Below are 21,098 nucleotides of genomic sequence, written 5' to 3'. Positions count from 1 at the left end.
ATGCTTACTAAGAAGTCATTGATAATGAAAATTATTACAATAATTACAATAATTTATATAGCGCTATCACATCCGATATTTAATGAAAGGATATTTAGAATCATTTATATTTTAAATAATATATTCATATACAAATCGCGTTTTTGAGAATGTACTAGGACGAAGCAATAGCTTTTCACATTTAGAAGTACCTCTCTAACCGTTCTGCTTTCTCTTATCTGGTAAAGGAATAGATATAGTTCGTCCATCGTAGTTCGATTATAACCACTTTGTCATCCAGGGGGCTGAGGGCTTTGCACTGGGGTTTCATGTCTCCTCGTGTGGCTGGTGAGACCTATGTGAGCCCGGAATGTTTGGCCTCACACTGGGCAGGTTATTCCAGCTGGAGCTAGTGTCGTGGGCCTTGTTTTTCTTCTCTGGCGTTTTTCTTCTGCCAGCTTGGTTCTCTTTTCCTCAACAACCTTTGCGCCAGTTTTCAAAGCGCGACGCCATGATGCTCTGTCATGTGCCTCTGTCTCCCAGGTGGCTGGATCTATGCTGAACGTCTTCAGAGAAGCTTAGAGGGTGTCCCTGAAGCGCTTTCTTTGACCTCCTTGTGAGTGCTTTCCTTCGCTTAGTTGGCCATACAAGAGTCGTTTAGGGATGCGGTGGTCTTCCATTCTCCATACGTGTCCTGCCCATCGCAGCTGGGGACTGCATCAGGATTGTGTGGATGCTTTGCAGACCCGCTCTTTGAAGGACTTCAGTATCTGGTATTTTGTCTTGCCATTTGACATTCAATATTTTTCACAGACATGTCGTGGTAGTGATTCAGTTTCTTGGCATGTTAACTGTACACTATCCATGTTTCTGAGCCATAGAGCAATGTAAGGAGGACGACGGCTCGATAGACCCCTAATTTTGTATTTGTGGTGATACCACTTTAAAGGAATGGGTTGCCTGAGTCAGCCAGGAAAACCAATGACTTAGCATATTTTAAGTCACAGATCAACATGCATGACTAGATTGACACGTGAAATGCGTAGGACCTAATTATTTTCAGTGTTTTTAAGAAACGTCTGTAATCTATAAGTAATACCAAAAAGTTTGAAACTCATTAAGGCTGCTATTGTAGTGTTTATAGTTTTCAGACTACATACATGTATAAATAGAATACATTATGTAAGCCTACGAAAGCAAACTTCCAGTATTCGATGCGTTATCAAACTTTATATATTTTGAATAGAATTAGGCTTACACCTATGATAAAACACATGAGAGGGGAGGAGTTCAAACCATCACGGGCCTCACTTCTCATTGTCTGAAAGGGAAACTTTACTTACTTCCCCAGTGCAGCCAACTTAAGCAAACTATAGTCACCAAATTTCATGAGCGTAGCCAAAAGGGGTTTTGTGGTTCCCCCCCCCCCACCTCCAATACAAAAACTAAAACATTTTACCTTTTTCTACCAGTCGCTGGACTCCACTGAATAGAAGATTTAGTTTTTGATTTTTTTAGCGGAAGAGTAGCAGGCTAATTGCACTGTGGATACCTCAAAATATGCATTTTTTAAAGCTTAAAAAAACGAAAATAATGCTTGGATCCGGGGCTTCGCCCCGGACCCTACTGGGGGAGCTTACAGCGCTCCCCCAGACTCCCTAGCTGTCCCTTGGCGGTGTATACTGCCTTTCACTAATTATAGAAAGAGACAATTCAAGGGTAGAAAAAAACGATTAAATGAATGAAAGATCAGAATGTAATGAAGATTTATTACTGTACATAAAACACTGAACACTAATCTTCAAATACAAAAAACAAAATTTAATAAAATACTCTGAAAGACACAAAGATAAAGGCACATTCCTCGTCCCATATGCTAAGACAAATTTGTACAAATACTCCTTCTTCCCTAGTGCTATTAGAGCATGGAATGGGTTGCCTGAGCTAGCTAGGAAAATCAGTGACTCGGCAGAATTTAAGTAGTTTGTTAATATGCATGACTAAATGCATGACGCGTAGGACGTAATCATCTTCTTTTTTTGAAGTAACGTCTGTATTATATAAGATAAGATAAGAAGATAAGATAGACATATATATATATATATATATATATATATATATATATATATATACATATATATATATATATATATATATATATATATATATATATATATATATATATATATATATATATATATAAATTGCGGAAAGGTTTAAAATCCCCCACACACACCGAAAATATATGACATGACATTTGTGGGCCGGTTTATATGGTAATGCCCGGGCCGATTTTGATACCCAGTCCGCCCCTGATTACGCATAATTAGAGTTACGATGACATCCTAATACAACTTGTCGCCACACTTTCATGGAGGTCCTAAGAGCAGGTTGGAAGAGGCTTCAGACATTGCCAGTGACAGATTTTTGTGGAAACAGCGTGCCGCCAAATGCGCCGAAGGGATCCGAGGGTCTAAGTCAGTAAGCCTAAGTCTAAGTCAGTAAGAATAGCACATTAGGTTTTTGAAATAAAACTTTTTAATAGCAGGATAATGCACTGCAGATAGCCTACCTCAGAATATCCATTTTGTTGGCTTTCAATACCGGAAAGTGCTTGCTGGCAAGGGCGGGGAGTCTACAATTTTTTCACTAACTTTAGGAAGAACATATTCTGAGGCACAATAAACGTCTTCAGAAAGAATGAAGGTCAGAATGTAATAAATATTGATTTTGTACACATACAAACAAACACATACATACATATATATATATTTGGGGGGAAGAAAACGCCAAACCTTCAACCCCCTCCCCCCGACAAAAATCCTGGCTACGCCCATGATGATAACTAAGGTGCCTGTTTATTACACAACCGTTGATCTGACCCTCTCAGCTGGCCCATCGCCTGCCTCTGCGTTTGAAGTGGATTTAAGTGTGTCTGAAGGGGTTGATAAGCAGCGGGGTAGGTGTTAATTTTACGAAGCTTATTTCAAAGTGACATTTTTTTTTCAAGAGGGATTAACATGGGGGATTTCATTCTCGTCCATTTATAAGCTTCAATTGTTAAGCTGCCATATTGAAATTAAATATTTCTGTAGACAAAATTTTGTTTAAGATTTTAAAACAATATTTTTTAGATCTAATTTATTTGTTGGCGTTTAGGGGGTTAATTATTGTATTGTGTTTATAGTACCGTTTGTAATTCATACGTTTACTTTTATATTTACGGAATGTGGTACACTTTTTTAAGATTTTCACATCTACGCATGCGCATGACCCAGATTCGTATTCTTATTTCCTGAACGAATATTTGCTCATTGTAACTTGGAAAAACAAAATAACATTCATGTTTTTCTTCTAATTGACACTTAGCAAACACATTTGTTTCGTGAAATGTATGCTGCCGTCGAAAATACAGCAGGAAATGTACCTGCTTTTTTAATCAAATTATGGACACTTGTTGAGGATCCATCAACAGACGAATTAATTCAGTGGGACTCGGTGAGAATAAGTTTTCCCGATTTTGATAAAATATCATAAAATCAGCTGGGGCTTCACCCGCCCGGCATAACAAATCGCAAGTTTCCAGTATAGCTCTTGATCTAGAAATTTAATTAATAACTTTAATGCATTTTGTTTCAGTTTTGTTTTATATTTAAATAATAGATCTAGCGCAATGAAGACTTGTTTGGTTTAATGATGTTTACTAATTTAGATAAGTAGTCCTACTGCCCAAGGCCATGGTCACATCCTGCCAATTATCATTTTATTGCATCACACTGTTTATTTCCCTTGCTTAAAGTACATCTGACCTGGCATGTTTACCCCTAGCTTATATTGAGGCATAATGGTTAAAAGTGACTTTATTTTTATAACTGCCCTTAATCCTTTTATATATTTTATTCTTTTATAGAATTTTTAATTTATTGTTTAGTTTTGGCTTGATAGGTGCACCATGTCCATGTAGTAATGTAGCCATTATAATTATGGGATACCAGTACTCAGTACACCGAAAAGCTATTTAGATACAGATTTAAAATTTAATAGATTGGGTCTAGCCTAGGAAAGTTAAATGTTGAATCATTTTCATGAAACAATTTTGTAAATTTTTGTATTGTAAATTGTTATTATGTATTAAGGCATAAGGCTAAGGCCATTCTGTCCTCTAATTTTTGGGCAGTATATCAACAAAACAGAATACAATGCCATTTAACATTATTTATAATCTTGTTCTTGTCTTGAACATTATTTTTTGTCTTTATTTTTTACTATAAAACAGTGTTATTATTCATGACCATGTCAATGATTTGTAGACATACTTTGACCGAATAAGAGTTTGCATCCTCTGAGGTTACAATCAAACTTATAAGTATATATTGCATTTTATTCTAGTAAAAATGTGAACTGTAAAAAAAAAGTCCTTACTTTAAAAAAAAGTCATGTCATTGTAAATCATTTCAAATTGTTTTTAATTTAATCAAGCACATATTTTAATCTTTTCATGTATTTATAAAATGTTTAGTATAACATAAAATAGAAAATCAATATTACTTTGTACTTGGTTCATTTATTAAACCAGTTCGGTAGGGTCTAAGTCTAGAAGTGTAAGTAAGTTTACAAGTCATTTGTTATATTAAGGTAACATGAGTCATATAAAGAGCTATAGACATTACTTAAGAATAATATTGTGGCTAGAGAGACACAGTAGATAGATCTGTTGACATTCTAGTACATCTAGAACTAATATTGATCCAGACATCAAGAATCCAAATCAATTTAATTTATCTACAAAGTTAGAGATCTAATCTACTTATCAAGATCAAAATAGTATTAAAATTTGCTATTTCTAGTGCTTTTATGTAAATATAAATTAAATTATATTCCATGTTATATTATTTAAATCTAGTTCAGCTATATTATTAGATCCAGGGGTTGACTAGCTATAACAGGGTTGCAGAATGGCCCACCTTGATTGAAAATAAGTACACTTTATTGTGATTGGCATTCTTTTACCTTTCATAAAAGAACTTTTCTACTGGTGATTTGCAATGCTCAATATACACTAGGTGATTTTAATAAACAAAATAAGATTTGTAGTATTATATATAGTATAGTCCTGTAAAAAATGCATTAATTTGGGGTACGACATGCTGGCCTAAATTGTGCTGATGTGCCTAAACTCAAAAACTCAACCTGCATTAATTTGAACATATTCGGGTCAATTTATAATGAGATGCTGAGCTTAAAATTAGTTAAAATTTACATTTGATAATGGGGTTACTATTGTATACAGTAATCCTTTTATCCACTGTTACCAAAAAAGACTCAATATAACATGTCCAGTTAAATGTGCATTATATTATGGGGGTTGGTTCGTTGCAAGATCCCAGGAATGTCCCCGCTATAAATTTTACTACGCTGTTATGGAAGAGAAATGTGTGAAGGAGAAGCATGTGAACAGGACGATGACTATTATGTCAATATAGGTGAGAGCAAAGTAAATTGTCTTGTAATATCGGTCCAAATGGTTGTTGCAAAATTTTAAAGATGTAGAATTCATTGACAGTGGTGTGTTTTGTAATCATCAGTTTGGCTTTTGAGGTAGTCCTTACATAGGTAACTTTTGAAAGAAGTTTCAGCTTGTTGAAATGTTTATAGAATAGGTTGAAAAGCATCTTGACACAAGAACACTTGCAAGGTTTCATGTTTAAGGTTGATGATAAAGTTTGTTGATAAGGGACCTTTTTATCTTTAATAAATTATTGTATTGCAAGGACTTTCATGTTTCCTTATTTTTAAATAAATTCTTTATCATTTAATTATATTTTAATCATTTCAAAATCATTTAATAAAGTATTCTTTTCAAACTATTTAATATTGCAACTGTACAATTGTTTGTTACCAATTGAGATTTTCTTTAGTGTCTAAAGTCTTTCTTTCTGTAGAAGTACAATATGTTCAATTGGGCCTATCTAAACACACGTTTGCATGCTTCCATTCAGTTTAGGATGCATTTTCAAAAATGTAATTATTTTGAGTGCAGATAACTATAGATGTACATTGTATGGCAGTCACTTTGTGGGCTGGATGGTATGATAATGCGAAAGGACGATTTTGACACCCATTCCACACTGACTAGATCTATGATTTAAATCTAGTACAGTATAGATAATTAAACGTAGATCTACATTATTCATCTATTTCTAGTAGGTATATTAATCTAGACCTATACTTGCTATATTTGCTGTTTAACATGAATATTTTCTTACGATTTCAGAGTGGGACCAGCTTTCATGTCTTTGACCAGCAGAGGTTTTCTAGAGAAATTCTTCCACTTTATTTCAAGCACAATAATATTGCAAGCTTTGTTCGACAGCTTAATATGTGTAAGTAAAAATGTGAATATAGAACTAACTGTATTATTTTTTGTTCTGTTACTTGTTACTTCATTCTAACATTGTACTGATAAGAATTTCTTCTAATGGATTCCCATTCCAGATGGTTTTAGAAAAGTGACCCATGTAGATCAGGGAGGTCTTAAAATTGAGAAGGATGACCTACAGTTTCAACATCAGTTTTTTCAAAGAGGCGAGAGAGACATGTTGCAGTTTATCAAAAGAAAGGTAGCATAAGTTCATTTTTAGTTTTAGACAAGTTTTTACATTTAATTTTTTTTTAATTCAATTTAATTTCTGCATCTGATTTAATATATATATTAAATATTTTTTTACATAGCAATTAGTTATTATCATATTACAATCACTTTAACCTTCTTCTTTGTTCTTGATCACTTTAACCATTTTGTAAGGGTTTTCAGTAAATAATTGTGCTGAAATGTTTACTTAGTCTTTTCTTAAAATTTCTAGCAGGCTTCAACTAATGAGCTATTAAATAATTTAAAATCCTTTTTTTTTCCCTTTATTTGAAATATTTCTAAACAGAAATCTAATATCTATTAGTATCATTTCAAAATCTAACAAAACATTTAGGTGATAAGGTGATAAATAGTTGTATGTATAAAATGGATTCATCACCTGTTCTTTTATTTATTTATAATGTACTCACTGAACTGTGGCAAATATTTCAAGGTCTCAACTACAATGATACGCACAACAGATGCATTGACTCCTACAAAAACAGATGAACTTACACGGGTGCTAGCAGAAATGAAACAGGTCAAGGTCAAACAGGATTCTATGGACCAAAATTTGGAATACATCAAGAGGTGAGAAGTAACATTTGCAATATTTTCGCAATATATTTTTTTTGTGTCTTTGCTGCCCTGTAAGAATTCATTTTATTTAGATCATTCTTTTATTCCATAGTTTTATGTTGTTGTTTTTTAAGGGAGAACAAACTGTTGTGGAGGGAAGTAGCAATGCTGAGACAAAAGCATCATAAACAACAGCAAATTGTGAACAAGGTTGGCTACTCTTGTTTATTATTTCATTCTTTCCAATAAATAGTTTGTTTTTAAATCATTTTCATATACATTTCTGCTGTTCCCCATTTCCCATTATTGCATATTATGCTTGTGAAATTGAGTTACAATAAAAAAAAAGTTTGAATCTGAATGGCCAATACTTTATTTATTTTTTTATATGCGAACAGACATGATTTGAGGTATGAGTGTTGCTCATTGAGGGTCTTAGATCATGTTAATGTCCATAATCAAGTTATTCACTGTGATTGTGTGAATATTTTTTCTCCTAGTTCAGGAACCTCACTCCATTACATGATCCATCCTTCCATTACATGATCCATCCTTCCATTACATGATCCATCCTTCCATTACATGATCCATCATTCCATTACATGATCCATCCTTCCATTACATGATCCATCCTTCCATTACATGATCCATCATTCCATTACATGATCCATCATTCCATTACATGATCCATCCTTCCATTACATGATCCATCCTTCCATTACATGATCCATCCTTCCATTACATGATCCATCCTTCCATTACATGATCCATCATTCCATTATATGATCCATCCTTCCATTACATGATCCATCACTCCATTACATGATCCATCCTTCCATTACATGATCCATCATTCCATTACATGATCCATCATTCCATTACATGATCCATCCTCTTCAATATTATTATATATAGTGTAACCTTAAGTGTATTTTTCTACTTTGAATAAACATCTTTACCTTTGAGAAAACATTGACTAGAATGAGAAATAGATGTATTGATGTCTAAAGAGTTCAATGTATTCTTGGCTTTAGGAATGTTCATCTCACTACTGCTTTGTTTCTTATGTACACAGCTCATTCAGTTCCTGGTGTCTCTTGTCAGCTCCAATAGGACTGGACTCACTATTCCCATCAGACGTGTGCCCCTGGCCATCAGTGATGTCAGTCAGATGTCTCGCCAAAATACCAATAATGCACAAGAGGCTGTTGTTAAAAATGAAGTGGTGAATAATTTAAAACTTGTTTGTATTTAATCAAAATTATAAGAAGTCAGCAATAAAAAAAATAGTTTATTTTTATTTCTTGACCAGTAATAGATAGGTGGGAGAACTCATTTTTCTGCAGAAGATACAAGTCGATTTGTTTAAACTTAAATGGCCTCTTTATGCATGCTTCTTATTGCAACTATCTATGAAGTCAATTTACAGAGTTATTAAAACAAAACTTCACTGTGACTTTTAATTTTTTTACATATTGTCCTCCTTGATTAAAAAGCTGCCAACGAACTTTGAATTAACCAATTCACTAGTGCAGTTGTTTCCCAAACTGTGTTCTGCAGAGCCCCAGTGTTCCATGAGACCTTAATAGGTGTTCCACGAACTACTGGAATTATTAACTAGGAGGTCAATGTGAATTATTCTCTCTAAAAAAAATAAGCAAAGTGTTCCGCTAAATTCTCGGAATGTGCGAAGTGTTCCGTTCAGGACAAAGATTGGGGCACACTACACTAGTGTATAATGCTTTTGTGGACAAGCTTTTGTTTGTTAAGAAGTAATGTAGCAGAGGCTTAATAAGAAAACAGTTCTCTTTATTTTTTTTGTTTCTACAGTCTACACCTATCATTGCTGGTGATGTATCCCCCTCACAGTCAGTGGATATTGTGGAAGGGTTTGAAGATGATCACTACACTATTGAGTCTGTAAGTACACTTTCTACTTTGATTTCAATTAGTAAGGACACTTTCTTTTTACAAAGCTTTACTTTTCTCCAAGCTTATATCAACTGACTCTGTCTGTGTCTGGTAAAAAAGTTTGTACACATTATTTCTCCGACACCCAATCTTGGATCAAGCTGAAATTTAGCACAATTATTTCTTTTACCTGACAACACAAAAATCATTTTAAAAAATTACTTAATTAAAAAAAAAAAAGTAAAGTTCCCTTTTAGACCTTGTGGTCTATAGGGCAGATTATGTAAAGGTCATCTGATTCTGTGGCTTAGGGTTAACGAGGGTGTCATGTGGCCAGCACAACGACCAACCGCCTTTACTTTTCCCCAGGTACCCATTAGATTTGGGTGGACTCAGATGTGCCCAAAGATCCCAAAATTAAAAATACCAGTCTTCACCAGGGTTTGAATCCGGAACCCCTGGTTCAGAAGCCAAGCACTTTACCGCTCAGCCACCACGCCTCCTACTTAATTAACTATTGGTAATTAACTATTTTGTTTGGTACCTCAAACAAGGGAAAGAAATTATACTTGACTGAGGTGATATAAGCTGAATTAGTGCCCTTTATAGGTCGCTGCTTTAAAGTAAGTTTGAATTAAACAATACATAACTATACATATACAATCTTCTATTTTTATACACACCTCACTAGCAAAGTGGTTAGAATGTCAGCTTGAGGAGGCTTGTGTCATGAGTTCAAATTCTGGTCATTCCACATTTAAAATTTTTAATATATTTTGTATAAATGCTTTTAAAAATGATTAAGGTAAAATCCACCCAGATATCCCTTTCTTCCTCTTCACCTTCCCTCTCATTTTCCTAACTGGACCAGATCAGTGATAGGATCATAGTGTATTCAGAAAGTGATAGGATCATAGTGTATTCAGAAAGTGATAGGATCATAGTGTATTCAGAAAGCTAAAAGCATGTAATAGCGCTAAACAAAAACCATAATTGGTAAAATATTTTAATGGCACAGATTGTTGGTCTAGATCTATTACAAACATACTGACATGACTGATCCAAACTAATTGATACAACTACACTTTGTATAAGCTTTGTTTTTTTTTGTTTTTTTTTTTTTTTTCAATATTTTTAATAAAAGTGTTATTTTTCACACATCATTTTTTTTTTCATGTTAAGTTTCATTTTCTTAAACTAAGAAAAAACAATGTAATATCCTCCTGTAAATTCTTTTGTGTTTTTTTTATTGTCTTTCAGCCCAAAGTAGATGATTACATCATCCCAACAGTCCCTACTAACAGTGGACCAATCATTCATGAGCTAACAGACAATGTACAGAATTTTCTTATTCCTGCTGAAAATATCCCTATGGTAAATATTCCTCTCTTTTGTAGTGTCTGATGCTATTTTTGTATGTTTTCACCTATCCTTTAGTCTTTTGGGGCACCACACAAGATCTGTTTGTCTTTCTCCATTCCTTTCTTTTACCTTGGATAGAATCACTTTTAATGACAGGCCTGTCCATTCCTTATTGTTGTCTTCCCATCACTTGCTCTGTCTTTTTCCTGATATTGTTCCCTGATGGAAGGTCTTTCTGGTTATGGGGACCTTGTGATATGGCCATAGAGTTTAAGTTTGCATTTTTAGACCATAGTTAGCAGATTATCGTTGTGTCCTATTTCTGTATTAATCCTGTTTCTAATCTCATTTGTGATGGGGTCTTTTTAAGTGATACCTAGGATCTTTCTGTAGCATCTCAGTTCTATTGCTAGGATCCCCCTCTCTAGTTCTGCAGCCAGCGTCCAAGATTCACAAGCATGTAAGAATCTGGCTGTGACCAGGGAGCACATCAGTCCTGATTTTAGTGTTGAGGGTTATGCCTTTGTCTTTCCAGATTTTTTTTAGTTTTGTAAGTGCTGCTGTGGACTGAGGATTTTTTCCAGTAGTTCAGGCTTGGTTCTGAGCCCCAAGGTATTTAAAACTATTGACACTTCAGATTTTCGCCTCCAATACTGATGTCCCTTTTAAAGCCCTGTTGGCTATTGGTCGTAATTGTTTTTTTGACATTGATTTGCATGTCACCAAGTCAGCTAATTCTTCTGTCCCTGTTAGACCATCTGTGATTTATGTGACATAATATTTGCTTGGTATGAATTAATTAAAAGTTATTTGAAAATCTTTTATTTTCTTTAGAGATCTAAATATTTATAAGTCTGATGAAGAAAAGTTCATTTGTTTTCTGATAAATGTTTGCAAAGATGTCATGTGGCCAGCACACCATCTTGCTTTTCCTTATCAAATGTCATGTTTCCATTAAACCTTAGTTGAACTGACTCAGGAACATCATCTTTTAAAGTATGAATTCTAGAATCCCATCTAGACTTTAATGTGCCAAGTCTCTTACTCTACCACTTTTAAATCTAATGTTAATTTATGAACAATGTCAGAAATATTATATTTTTTCCATACTTTTAACTTCCAACTTTTTTATGATCAGGCTGATCCTGGGAACCATCAAGAATCTGATGATCTGCTGCAATCTATTCTTAAATCAAATGAAGTAAGCATTAATTTAGGTGGAAATAATTGTGTGTATTGTATAGAAGATTGAAATAAATGTGTTACATAATAATTGTTACAATTTTCTCAAGTTTTGGATGCCTAGGCTTAATGGAGAAATATGAATGAATGTTTTAAATTTTCTTTTATTGTATTTTATCAGGTGATTGCCACTCCTCAAGTACCGGTGCGAAACATTTCTGTCCTGCCTCAGATTCCCAACATGCCGAGAGTCACTCTGACAGCATTTGATCCTACATACGTGTCAACAAAAATAGAGGCTGCCCCGTCACTGGAGGATGCTCTAACCTATGGGCTAAATGTGCCATCCAGCTCAGGGGTCAACACTGCCTCGTCTATATCTACCTTGTCTAATACTCTTACAGGCTCTCAGAAGGTAAAGTGAAAGCACAGACTAACATTTAATTAAACATTGACTTATTCCTGTGCACTCCCAGGGGAGCATGGGGCTGCAACCACACCTCTCCACTGAACTTATTCTGAGCAGCTTCCTTCACCTGCTCCCATGTCATTCCAGCTTCACTAATGGTTGACCTCTTCCAGGTTTGCTTGGGTCTGCCAACTTTCCTCTTTCCTGTCGGATTCCAATAAAGTGCCTTCCTTGCAACATTGCAGGGTGTGTCCTATTCAACATTAATGAATTAATTTTTTTCAACCTTATTCAGTGCACTTGCTATTGTGTCTTTAATATGATCACAATACAATCCTTGGAAGACTTGTGTTTTATTTATTTATTTTTTAGTTTAGTTTGTCCTAGAAAAAATAAATATTTAAAACGGGAATTATTTCTTATTCATAACATAGATATCTACCAACTTGGGATTTGAAATTGCAAAGACTACAAAGATGGGCAGCTAATGTGGTTTGTTAGACTTTAAGTGTTGAGTAGATACAAATAAATTTCGCTCTTATATCACTAGTAACTGTGAAATTGTCTTGTTTGGTGGACTTAATCATTTGAACTCTCTAGTGGAGCATAGGGTCACAGCAATACGTCCCATCTGTTGGGTCCATGTCCTGCCATCTTTGTTTCTTGTTGATCTCCTTCATGTTTGGTCTTCCTGCTTTTCTCTTTCCCTGTGGGCTCCGTAACTTTTTTATTTAAACTCTATTTTACTGTTATTTGACCTTTTTTTTTAAACATTCATATTGTTGCTCAGGTCTTGGGTAACATATGGTCGATAATTTGAAAACTCAGTCTTTTTTAGTTGACATTTTATTATGTAGACACCATGAAATTTAAGCACGTTAAATCTGTTAATAGGAGTTAAAATTAATTAGTTCACAATTGTGTAAATTACTTTTTCTTTTTTTCAGAGGAAGAGAAAATTAGTAACTCTCCCCGCTACAAATACCAAAAAAATGAATGTTTTGATTAGTGAAAATAGTGTCAAGAAGCCAATGTCTCAAAGTCCAATGTCTCAAAGTCAGACCTCATCTCTTAACAATTTAGTCATGACTAATTCTGACCTGAATAGTAACACCCAGACTGATCAAAACATTGGGGAATCTGCAGGCTCTGTGGCCAACTTACCTGTTGCCTCATCCAAAGATAATGATGATTTTACCATCAGGTTAGAAAAATCATCCATTTTTTTCTCCTCTTTTAAAATTTATTAATTAACTTGTTGCTTCCACACTCGGAGATTGCTGTGGTCTTTTTGTTTAACCATGTTTGTAAGTAAACTATTGTGAATTACAATTTTGGGCAGGTTTGTCATTGGGGCCTTCTGAAGTCTAATCTTTAAGTGTTTACAAGCAAAATCAGAAACTGAAACTGTTCTAAATTTGTATAAAGACAAGTCAAACTGCTGTACTCAATCCGAGCTTCAAATGTACAGAACAAAGTCTTACCCTTCTTTCTTTTCTTTTCTTTTTCTACATTTCATTGGGAGCTGGTGTAGCAGTTTCACTTTAATAAATGTATTCACTTAGAAAATATTGTGAGCCTTCAGTTTCTGATTATGTTTGGGAAGAGGGATATAGTTGCTTAGTCAGCAATTCTTCCATTGTAGGCAAAGGTAAGATATGAGCTCAACTCATGACATAGACAAGATTCTCATTGCATTTGTCCCTTGACTTTCGCCATACTGCCATGGTTTATGTAATCAAATCCCTCCACTCTTTCCAGTCTGCAGCTGTCCTTAGCAGAATATCCCACTGGAATTTTATTATTGACATTTTATTATGATTCTTTTATGTAACCCTAAGACATTTTTCTTTAGTTTGACTGAAATATTTTTTTTTAATTAGCTCTGATCAACTGGACTTGTTGTCTTCAGACCTAGATGGACTTAAGGGAATTCTTCAAGACCAGTATAAAGTTGACCCAACATTTCTAATGGAGGTCAGACCAACATTTTTGTTTTTTACATTTTGTGGATAGAGAAGGTTAGGGTTAGCTCGACAACCCTTAAAATCAAAGAACATCTCTAGGAACAACGCTTTTAAACTCCATCTCAGAGACAAGGTCAAATCCTCTCTTGCAAAAGCCCTGGACAGAAAACCCTGTTGTCTTGTGTAGTGTATACAGTCACCATACAGGTTGAGAATTTGTGGTTTCCCAGACCTGTCAAGATGGACATAGCAACTCTGAGGTAGTCAAAAGGACATGGTTTCCTCCTCTTCCCAACAGCAGGCACATTGAGTCAAAGTTTGGCCATAGCCATGAGAAATATGAGCCAACAGGACAGTGGCCTGTTCTGCACTGTACTATAATAGCTTGCTCCAACCTGGAAAGCCTCCACCACGGGGAAGTGCAGTCAGGGCACCTCATGTGCTCCCAGACTGCAGGTTTTTTGGGACTTGTCCCAGCACTTAAACCATTTTTCCATTTATACTTTTTTGGATTGTTGCCAGGGGATGTAAAAACTCACAGCCTGCTCAATATAATGATCTCGAAGACTAAACAACCGTGTACAATTACTAGCGCCCAACAAACGTTTTTGAACTCCAAGCTCCTTAAATATTAGCATATCAAGAAAATTCTAGACCCTCTATCATCATATCATACTCTCCTGGCGTTTACCTTGAACTTCACTTATGTATATGCAAATAACTGTTTTTCTGACTATCATTTTGTGATGTGACCTGATATTAATTACAGTTGACCTTACTCTGGTCATTTGACTGTGCTTTGTCAAGTGTGAGATTATACACATAAACAGCCTGATCTCTCTCCCTTAGTTTACACACTGGAGTGTAACAATATCTTTTGATAAATTTGGATGGCCTAGACCCCGCATAAACAAAAAAATTTTTTAGCCTTTTCATAATAGTTTTTGTACAGCGATAACAATAATTGTGATTTAATTAGATATCCCTTTCAGTTTTTTTTTCTAAACATATTAAGTTTTATTAATGTCATTATTTGGGAGGAAAGTAAAGGTGGTTGGTCATTGTGCTGGTCACAACACCCTCATTAATCATGGGCCAAAGAAACAGATGACATTTGCATCATCTGCTCCATAGATTGCAAGGTCTGACAGTGGAAACTTTACTTTTACTTACTTACAGCAAGAATGTTACAAATAGTCACTTTAAAACATTGATTGAAGCAGGTCGGCTTAATAGGCAGATAGCTGCTTAATAGGCAGATAATGCTTCATAGGTCAGTAAGGTGTTTTTTTCCCCCAGTCCTATGTTTGATCTAGTGGCATTCATGTCCTATTATTTGAAAGCAAACTTTTATTCACACTTGAGGCTAGTCTTTTGTGTTACAAGTGTTTCTGTCCTATTGAAAATAGTTGACTTGATTGAACACAAAATGTATTGGTGTCTTTTATTGTCTGCTGTAATGTTTTGTGTCAGTTCGATTCCTGGTCTAACATTTGTTTCTACTTTCCAGTTGTTTGAGTCATCTAACCCATGGCCCCTTAATTCAGAGAAGGTAAGAATTAAATAGTAAATGATCTTGTTTAGGATTTAAGCCTTTTAACCATAGTGTGAGTTGTCTTTAGTTGCTTTTATTTGTAAAAGTTGTGTAAAGTGGGAAGCGTGGTCAAGAGCCTTAGTGCGCTTGAACTTGGCTTGGCTACCTAGAAGGGGGCTCAAGGTTCGACACCCGACAGAGTTGTGTTTAGTGAGCGCTTAAAGGCAGCACTGAAAACCAACTCCTAGATACCCCCCCCCCCCAACTGGTCCACAAATGAGATTGGACCAAAAGCGCTCTGAGCATGCTATAAGCATGAAAGTAGCACTATATAAAAGCTATAATAATAAAGTAAATTGTAAAATTGTATATTTTATATATATATGTATATAGTTTTTTTTTATTTACTCTAGTCTGGAAGGTTAGCTCACTAATCACTCCTAGATGTTTTGTTTACTGTAATTAGTTGTTTTTTCACTAGGACTTTGATGACCTGAAAGCAAGTAATGACAGAGATGAAGCCAGCACATCAGACAATGGGAATATCACAGGTAAAGAATGTTTTACTTAACCATACCAACTGTTAGCTTGTTACTGACCTAGATAACTCATTCATCACTGTGAATCATTAAAGTCTATTCAATGTATTGTTGGTGTCTGTCTTACTTTCACACTTTTTGTTTTGGTCAACTAATAGCCCGTAGTTGAGAATGACCTTTCTTAGTTCACTCCTACATTTCTAATATGTCTTCATATATTGAAACAAAATATATCCTTAAATTCTCTGTGTATGATAATAACCTTCATTACAAATGTTTTCCTTATAAAACTTATTCAAAATATGTTTTGTAATAAAGAGGTAATCAACTGTACACACAAAATTTCTGGGAAAGTATGTTTCGTTTGTAGATCCAATCCTGTCAGCTATGGGCCATTAGAATCTAGTTGAGATGAAAGAACTCTTGTTATTTTTGTGTGTTGTTAATGTAGAGAACTTTCTTTCTCTTTTGACTGACATCTAGGCACTGAGCTGGTTGAGTATAACCCGAGAGATGATCTGTTTCCAGAGCTTCTTGATGATAACATAATGGGTGACATTGATGACATCGACTAGGACAGCAGGGGTCACTGGCACTCTGTTTCAGAAGGATTCAGAAGAAAACCTTCCCTGCTCTGTTCCTTGCTTCTATCATAAGATGTCGCAAAGCTTTTTGCTTTATTGGTGTATGTCCAAGCTCCAATGCTGAGGTCAAGCCCTTCCCTTCTAGGCTGAGCAAGAGACTGGGTGGCAATCTACATTTTCATGCAGAAGCTATTGGAACACACAAATATTGTGAGATTATGTAAGAAAGTTGAAAATATTTGTTTTTGTTACAAGAAGAAATGAAATTGATAAGGTTTTAATGAAAAAAACTCAGGATGTTTTCTGTCAGATGGTTGTTTTTTTTTTTAACAAATGTATTTCTACATTAACTTTTAAGTTTAGGCAGGGCTGCATCATTTCAAAGAACTGACTAAAAAAGAAATAGCCCTATTAAATTAAAGATCTACCAGTTTTGCATAATTTTGGGTGTTGGGGGAGAAAGTTGTGTACATTTCCTTAGAATTTCCTAATGCTTTAGCTCAGTTTCATGAGCTTGGTCCAGTTTGGTTAAATAGTAGGCCCAAAATGTTTTGATTCAATGAGAGATGACAGAATGAGCCTAGTCTAACTTTTGGTGACTGCTAACTCATCTGTTACAAACAATTCTGCCTTCAACATTTCAGGATGTTTTTACAAAAAAAAAATGTTTTTCTATGTTTACAAAATTAGCCTTTGTTTTTTTTTTATAAGTATAATAATATTCTTCTAAATCTTTTTATTGCTTTTGGAAACACTATTTTTAAAAAAAAAAAAAGGAAATTAAGTTTGGTAGAAAATTGTATGTTTATATGGAATCTTTGTTGGACATTTTGCCATGTATGTAAATAGTGACTTAATTTTTATGTCAAGGAAAACTCTGGACTCTATAAACTGAATCTTTAGTCAGAAATATTTGTTAAAAACAAATAAGTTTAGTTACCTTAAAAAGAGAAATGGGGTGGGGTGGGGTTAGGGGTATATTTAGGTAAATTTAAAATCTGCCATTTATTTATTAAATGTCTACTTAAATTAGAGCCCAAAACTAATTATGGGCAACATTTCTAGACAGCAATATGTTGCTTTGTCAGTTGTTATTTTAAGTATATGTTTGTAATGATGTGCCCCGAAAGGATACTATGAAATCCTATTAAAGTGAACGTGCATTGTTTTCTCTTTATGTCAAAAAGTTTTTCACCCAAAGTAAACTTGTGGCCGTATTGAATTTCAAATATAGACCCCTCCAAAACATGTGAAAATATTTCCTCAACTCAACCTAATGAATTATTTGAGCAAAGAGTTTTCCTTCATGTTGTTTTTTTTCTTGCTCTTGTGATTTTGATGCTTGAGCCATGTCAGCTTTCTTTGCTGGCTTGCTAGTAAACTCTCTTGTTACTGTATGATATACATAGTCAGTATTGTCAGGACTATGAAGGACTTAACATCGGTTTGTTGCTTCTATGGTTTTGTGTACAGATCATTGTGTTGATAAGTTCATTTGATCTAATCTATATATGTTACCTCATTGTTATTGTTTTTAAATAGCAAAGTAATTTTTAACAATTTTGTACAAATAAAATAACAACTATTGAAACACATGTGGCTAAGTGAAAGAAACAAAATCTCTAACATTTTGTAGCTTTAATTGTAGAGTTTTAAGAGTGTAATCCATTGTATCGGATATATCTGAAGAGATGACTTGTACTTATCACAGACCTGCCTACCGTTACGCAAAATGCGTATTCGTTACGCAAAATCTCCCAAAAATGACCGTCAGTACGCAAATATGCATGTAACCCGTCGCGTTACGCATTTCGTATCCTTTTTTTTCCCTCTCTTTACTAGCTTACGAGCGGTCACAGAGGTCACACTAAGCCGTCCTGTTGGAGGGTGGGGTAACACATTGTGACATTGTGTCCAGATCTATACGTTGATTGGCTCTTAAAAGCAATTAGATTTAGTCTAGAAATGAAGAACGAGAGAGTGAGGGAGTGGCGGGTTGGTACCGTCAGTTAGCTGATACATCAAAGTGACTTTTTTTTTTTTTTTGTAAGTTCATTAGTAGAAATTAATTATGTTGAATCCCTGATTCCCGTATTCATTTGTATAGAAAAAAAATATCAAAGTGCTATCGATTCAAAACACATTGAGTGACATTGTAGATATCTAGATCTAGAATCTAGATAACTTGTTATACAGGAATAGATCTAGCTAGACATTACGTTATGTCATGATTCTCTTTCTAGATCGATAACATCTACTACCATCTAGTCTAGATCTAGACTAGATTCTTAGTCTTAGTATAGAATAGATCAAGGATGAAGGTAGGCCTACAAAAGTTTGGGGTAGACCTACGTTTGTAGCGGATCCACGGCATCGGTAACACTCTTGAGCCCAGATCTAGAGTATATATATTCATTATATAGACATAGATCTAGTCTAGATATCATCTCTATTGTCGTATTGATGATTTAGATTGTAGATCTAATCATGACATCTAGATCTAATATTATATATATATATTAATAAATAAATAAATAAATATTTATTTTATATATATATATATATATATGACAAAATAGTGGATCGCGTAAGTGTTACGTATTCTGGTGCCAAAATACGCATTTTGACCATCAGCGTTACGCATTTGGACTTTTTTTGGTAGGCAGGTCTGTGATCAGATGTTCGTTTGGAAAAGAGAATTATTATGTCTTAGCCCAATAGCGTCAGTCAAGGTTTAAAATCAGGACCATCTTGATGACAATCTGGAGCACATACCAGAGGTAGCAAGTCATCCATAGATAAAAAGAGATGCTATTATTTACAATGTTATCAGTCTTTCAAGATTGGAATGACTGAAATACAAGTATTCTAAGACAATAAAAGAAAATGAATATGCAAAAAAAAATAATAAAAAAATTTTATTCTATCAAAGTTTAGGAAAAGTAAATTTCCATACTTGGAAAGAATATAATAGTGCTGGTTAAATTCTATTTCAATTATCTTCAAAGGCTTTTAATAAACTAAATAATTTTTTATGAATATGCTTACTTCATTACAATAGTAATACATTTAAAAGCTCTAATCAGTTTTGGGATAATTTGGGGAAAGCCAATGTAAACTTAGATTACAAATTCAATTTAAAAACAGTCCTATCAAGTACTTTATGTTGACATGTTTCATTTGGTAGCTTTACTTTATATATATATATAACTTAAGGAATTTAGGGGTATTCTTTTGTTTCTTGATTCTATAATTTGACAACATGACATTCTGTAACAAATCTCTGGCGACTTAAATCAGTCCATTAGAAAACTCTTGTTTTTTTTTTCTCTCTGACATTTGCTTCCAACTTTGACTTTTCTATTGTGTTTTTTGTTCCTCACTTGTTGGTCAGTCATTTGTTCTGACTTATTTTCCTTTTGTAAACCTACAGTCTAGGAGTGATATGCCGTGGCTGTTTCTTTTTCCTAGAAACAAGATTTATAATCATTCATTGCCCAAACATTTAGCACTGGGGAAATTTGTTCATTAGTTTGTATAGTTTAAAACCAGTCTTGCTATCTACAATGTTGGCTAAAACTATCAACCTATTTTTGAACTTTCTTTTTTTTTAAGAGCTTGGTAGAAATAAAATCATTGCTAGAATTGTCTCTAAGAATGCAGCTTGTGTTCAGACACTTGTGTGTTCAAACTGTGTTCACATACTTTCAAACACAACTTGATTTCTACAAATTTAAATTTATCTTCAGTGCATGCTTTTCAACTGACGTTCAATCTGAGTGTTAAAACACTTTCTCTCTTGTTAAGCAGAAAACATCTTTCCATATGCTTGCCATGCAATAATCCTTCCATTATTTCCTACATACCATCATGCATTTACTTGTTTGCCTCAGTGCCATAACTTAGTGGAACTGCAAAGTAATCTTATATCTATTGCCAATCTGACAGGTTCACAGAATAACTCTGCAGGAAACTGTTTCTATTTTCCTGTGGCTCATGTTCTGCAGACCAAATCAAATGTTATAGGCACATATTGTTAATGAGTGTGGTCCTAGCTAGTGGCTCATAGTCTGCAGACCAAATAAAGTGTTATAGGCACATCTTGGTAGTCAAATCCTGTAGTAGTTTCCTAGCTAGTGGCTCATAGTCTGCAGAATAAATAAAGTGTTATAGGCACATCTTGGTAGTAAAATCCTGTAGTAGTTTCCTAGCTAGTGGCTCATGGTCTGCAGACCAAATAAAGTGTTATAGGCACATCTTGGTAGTCAAATCCTGTAGTAGTTTCCTAGCTAGTGGCTCATGGTCTGCAGAATAAATAAAGTGTTATAGGCACATCTTGGTAGTAAAATCCTGTAGTAGTTTCCTAGCTAGTGGCTCATAGTCTGCAGACCAAATAAAGTGTTATAGGCACATCTTGGTAG

At 34.5% G+C, this 21,098-nt stretch overlaps 1 protein-coding gene across 2 annotated transcripts; it reads left to right on the top strand.

Annotated features, from left to right (window-relative positions):
* The first annotated feature begins 3,244 nt into the window (after positions 1-3,244).
* On the top strand, positions 3,245-20,865 carry LOC106069979 (heat shock factor protein-like). 2 transcript variants are annotated; one of them, XM_056036032.1, is made up of 15 exons: positions 3,245-3,477; positions 6,254-6,362; positions 6,475-6,599; positions 7,065-7,201; positions 7,324-7,399; positions 8,265-8,414; positions 9,020-9,109; positions 10,361-10,474; positions 11,601-11,663; positions 11,826-12,059; positions 13,001-13,257; positions 13,937-14,030; positions 15,531-15,572; positions 16,036-16,105; positions 16,577-20,865. In XM_056036032.1, the coding sequence occupies exons 1-15, from the start codon at positions 3,370-3,372 to the stop codon at positions 16,666-16,668; spliced, it is 1,761 nt and encodes a 586-aa protein (XP_055892007.1). In that variant the 5' UTR covers positions 3,245-3,369; the 3' UTR covers positions 16,669-20,865. The 2 variants fall into 2 exon arrangements, with proteins under 2 accessions (XP_055892007.1, XP_055892008.1); XM_056036033.1 differs by lacking the exon at positions 3,245-3,477 and adding an exon at positions 5,080-5,462.
* Positions 20,866-21,098: the final 233 nt, after the last annotated feature.

Source organism: Biomphalaria glabrata, chromosome 7 (assembly GCF_947242115.1).
Source record: "Biomphalaria glabrata chromosome 7, xgBioGlab47.1, whole genome shotgun sequence".
In the NCBI taxonomy this organism is placed as follows: Eukaryota; Metazoa; Mollusca; class Gastropoda; family Planorbidae; genus Biomphalaria; species Biomphalaria glabrata.
This window is presented reverse-complemented; position numbering and strand designations above follow the sequence as displayed.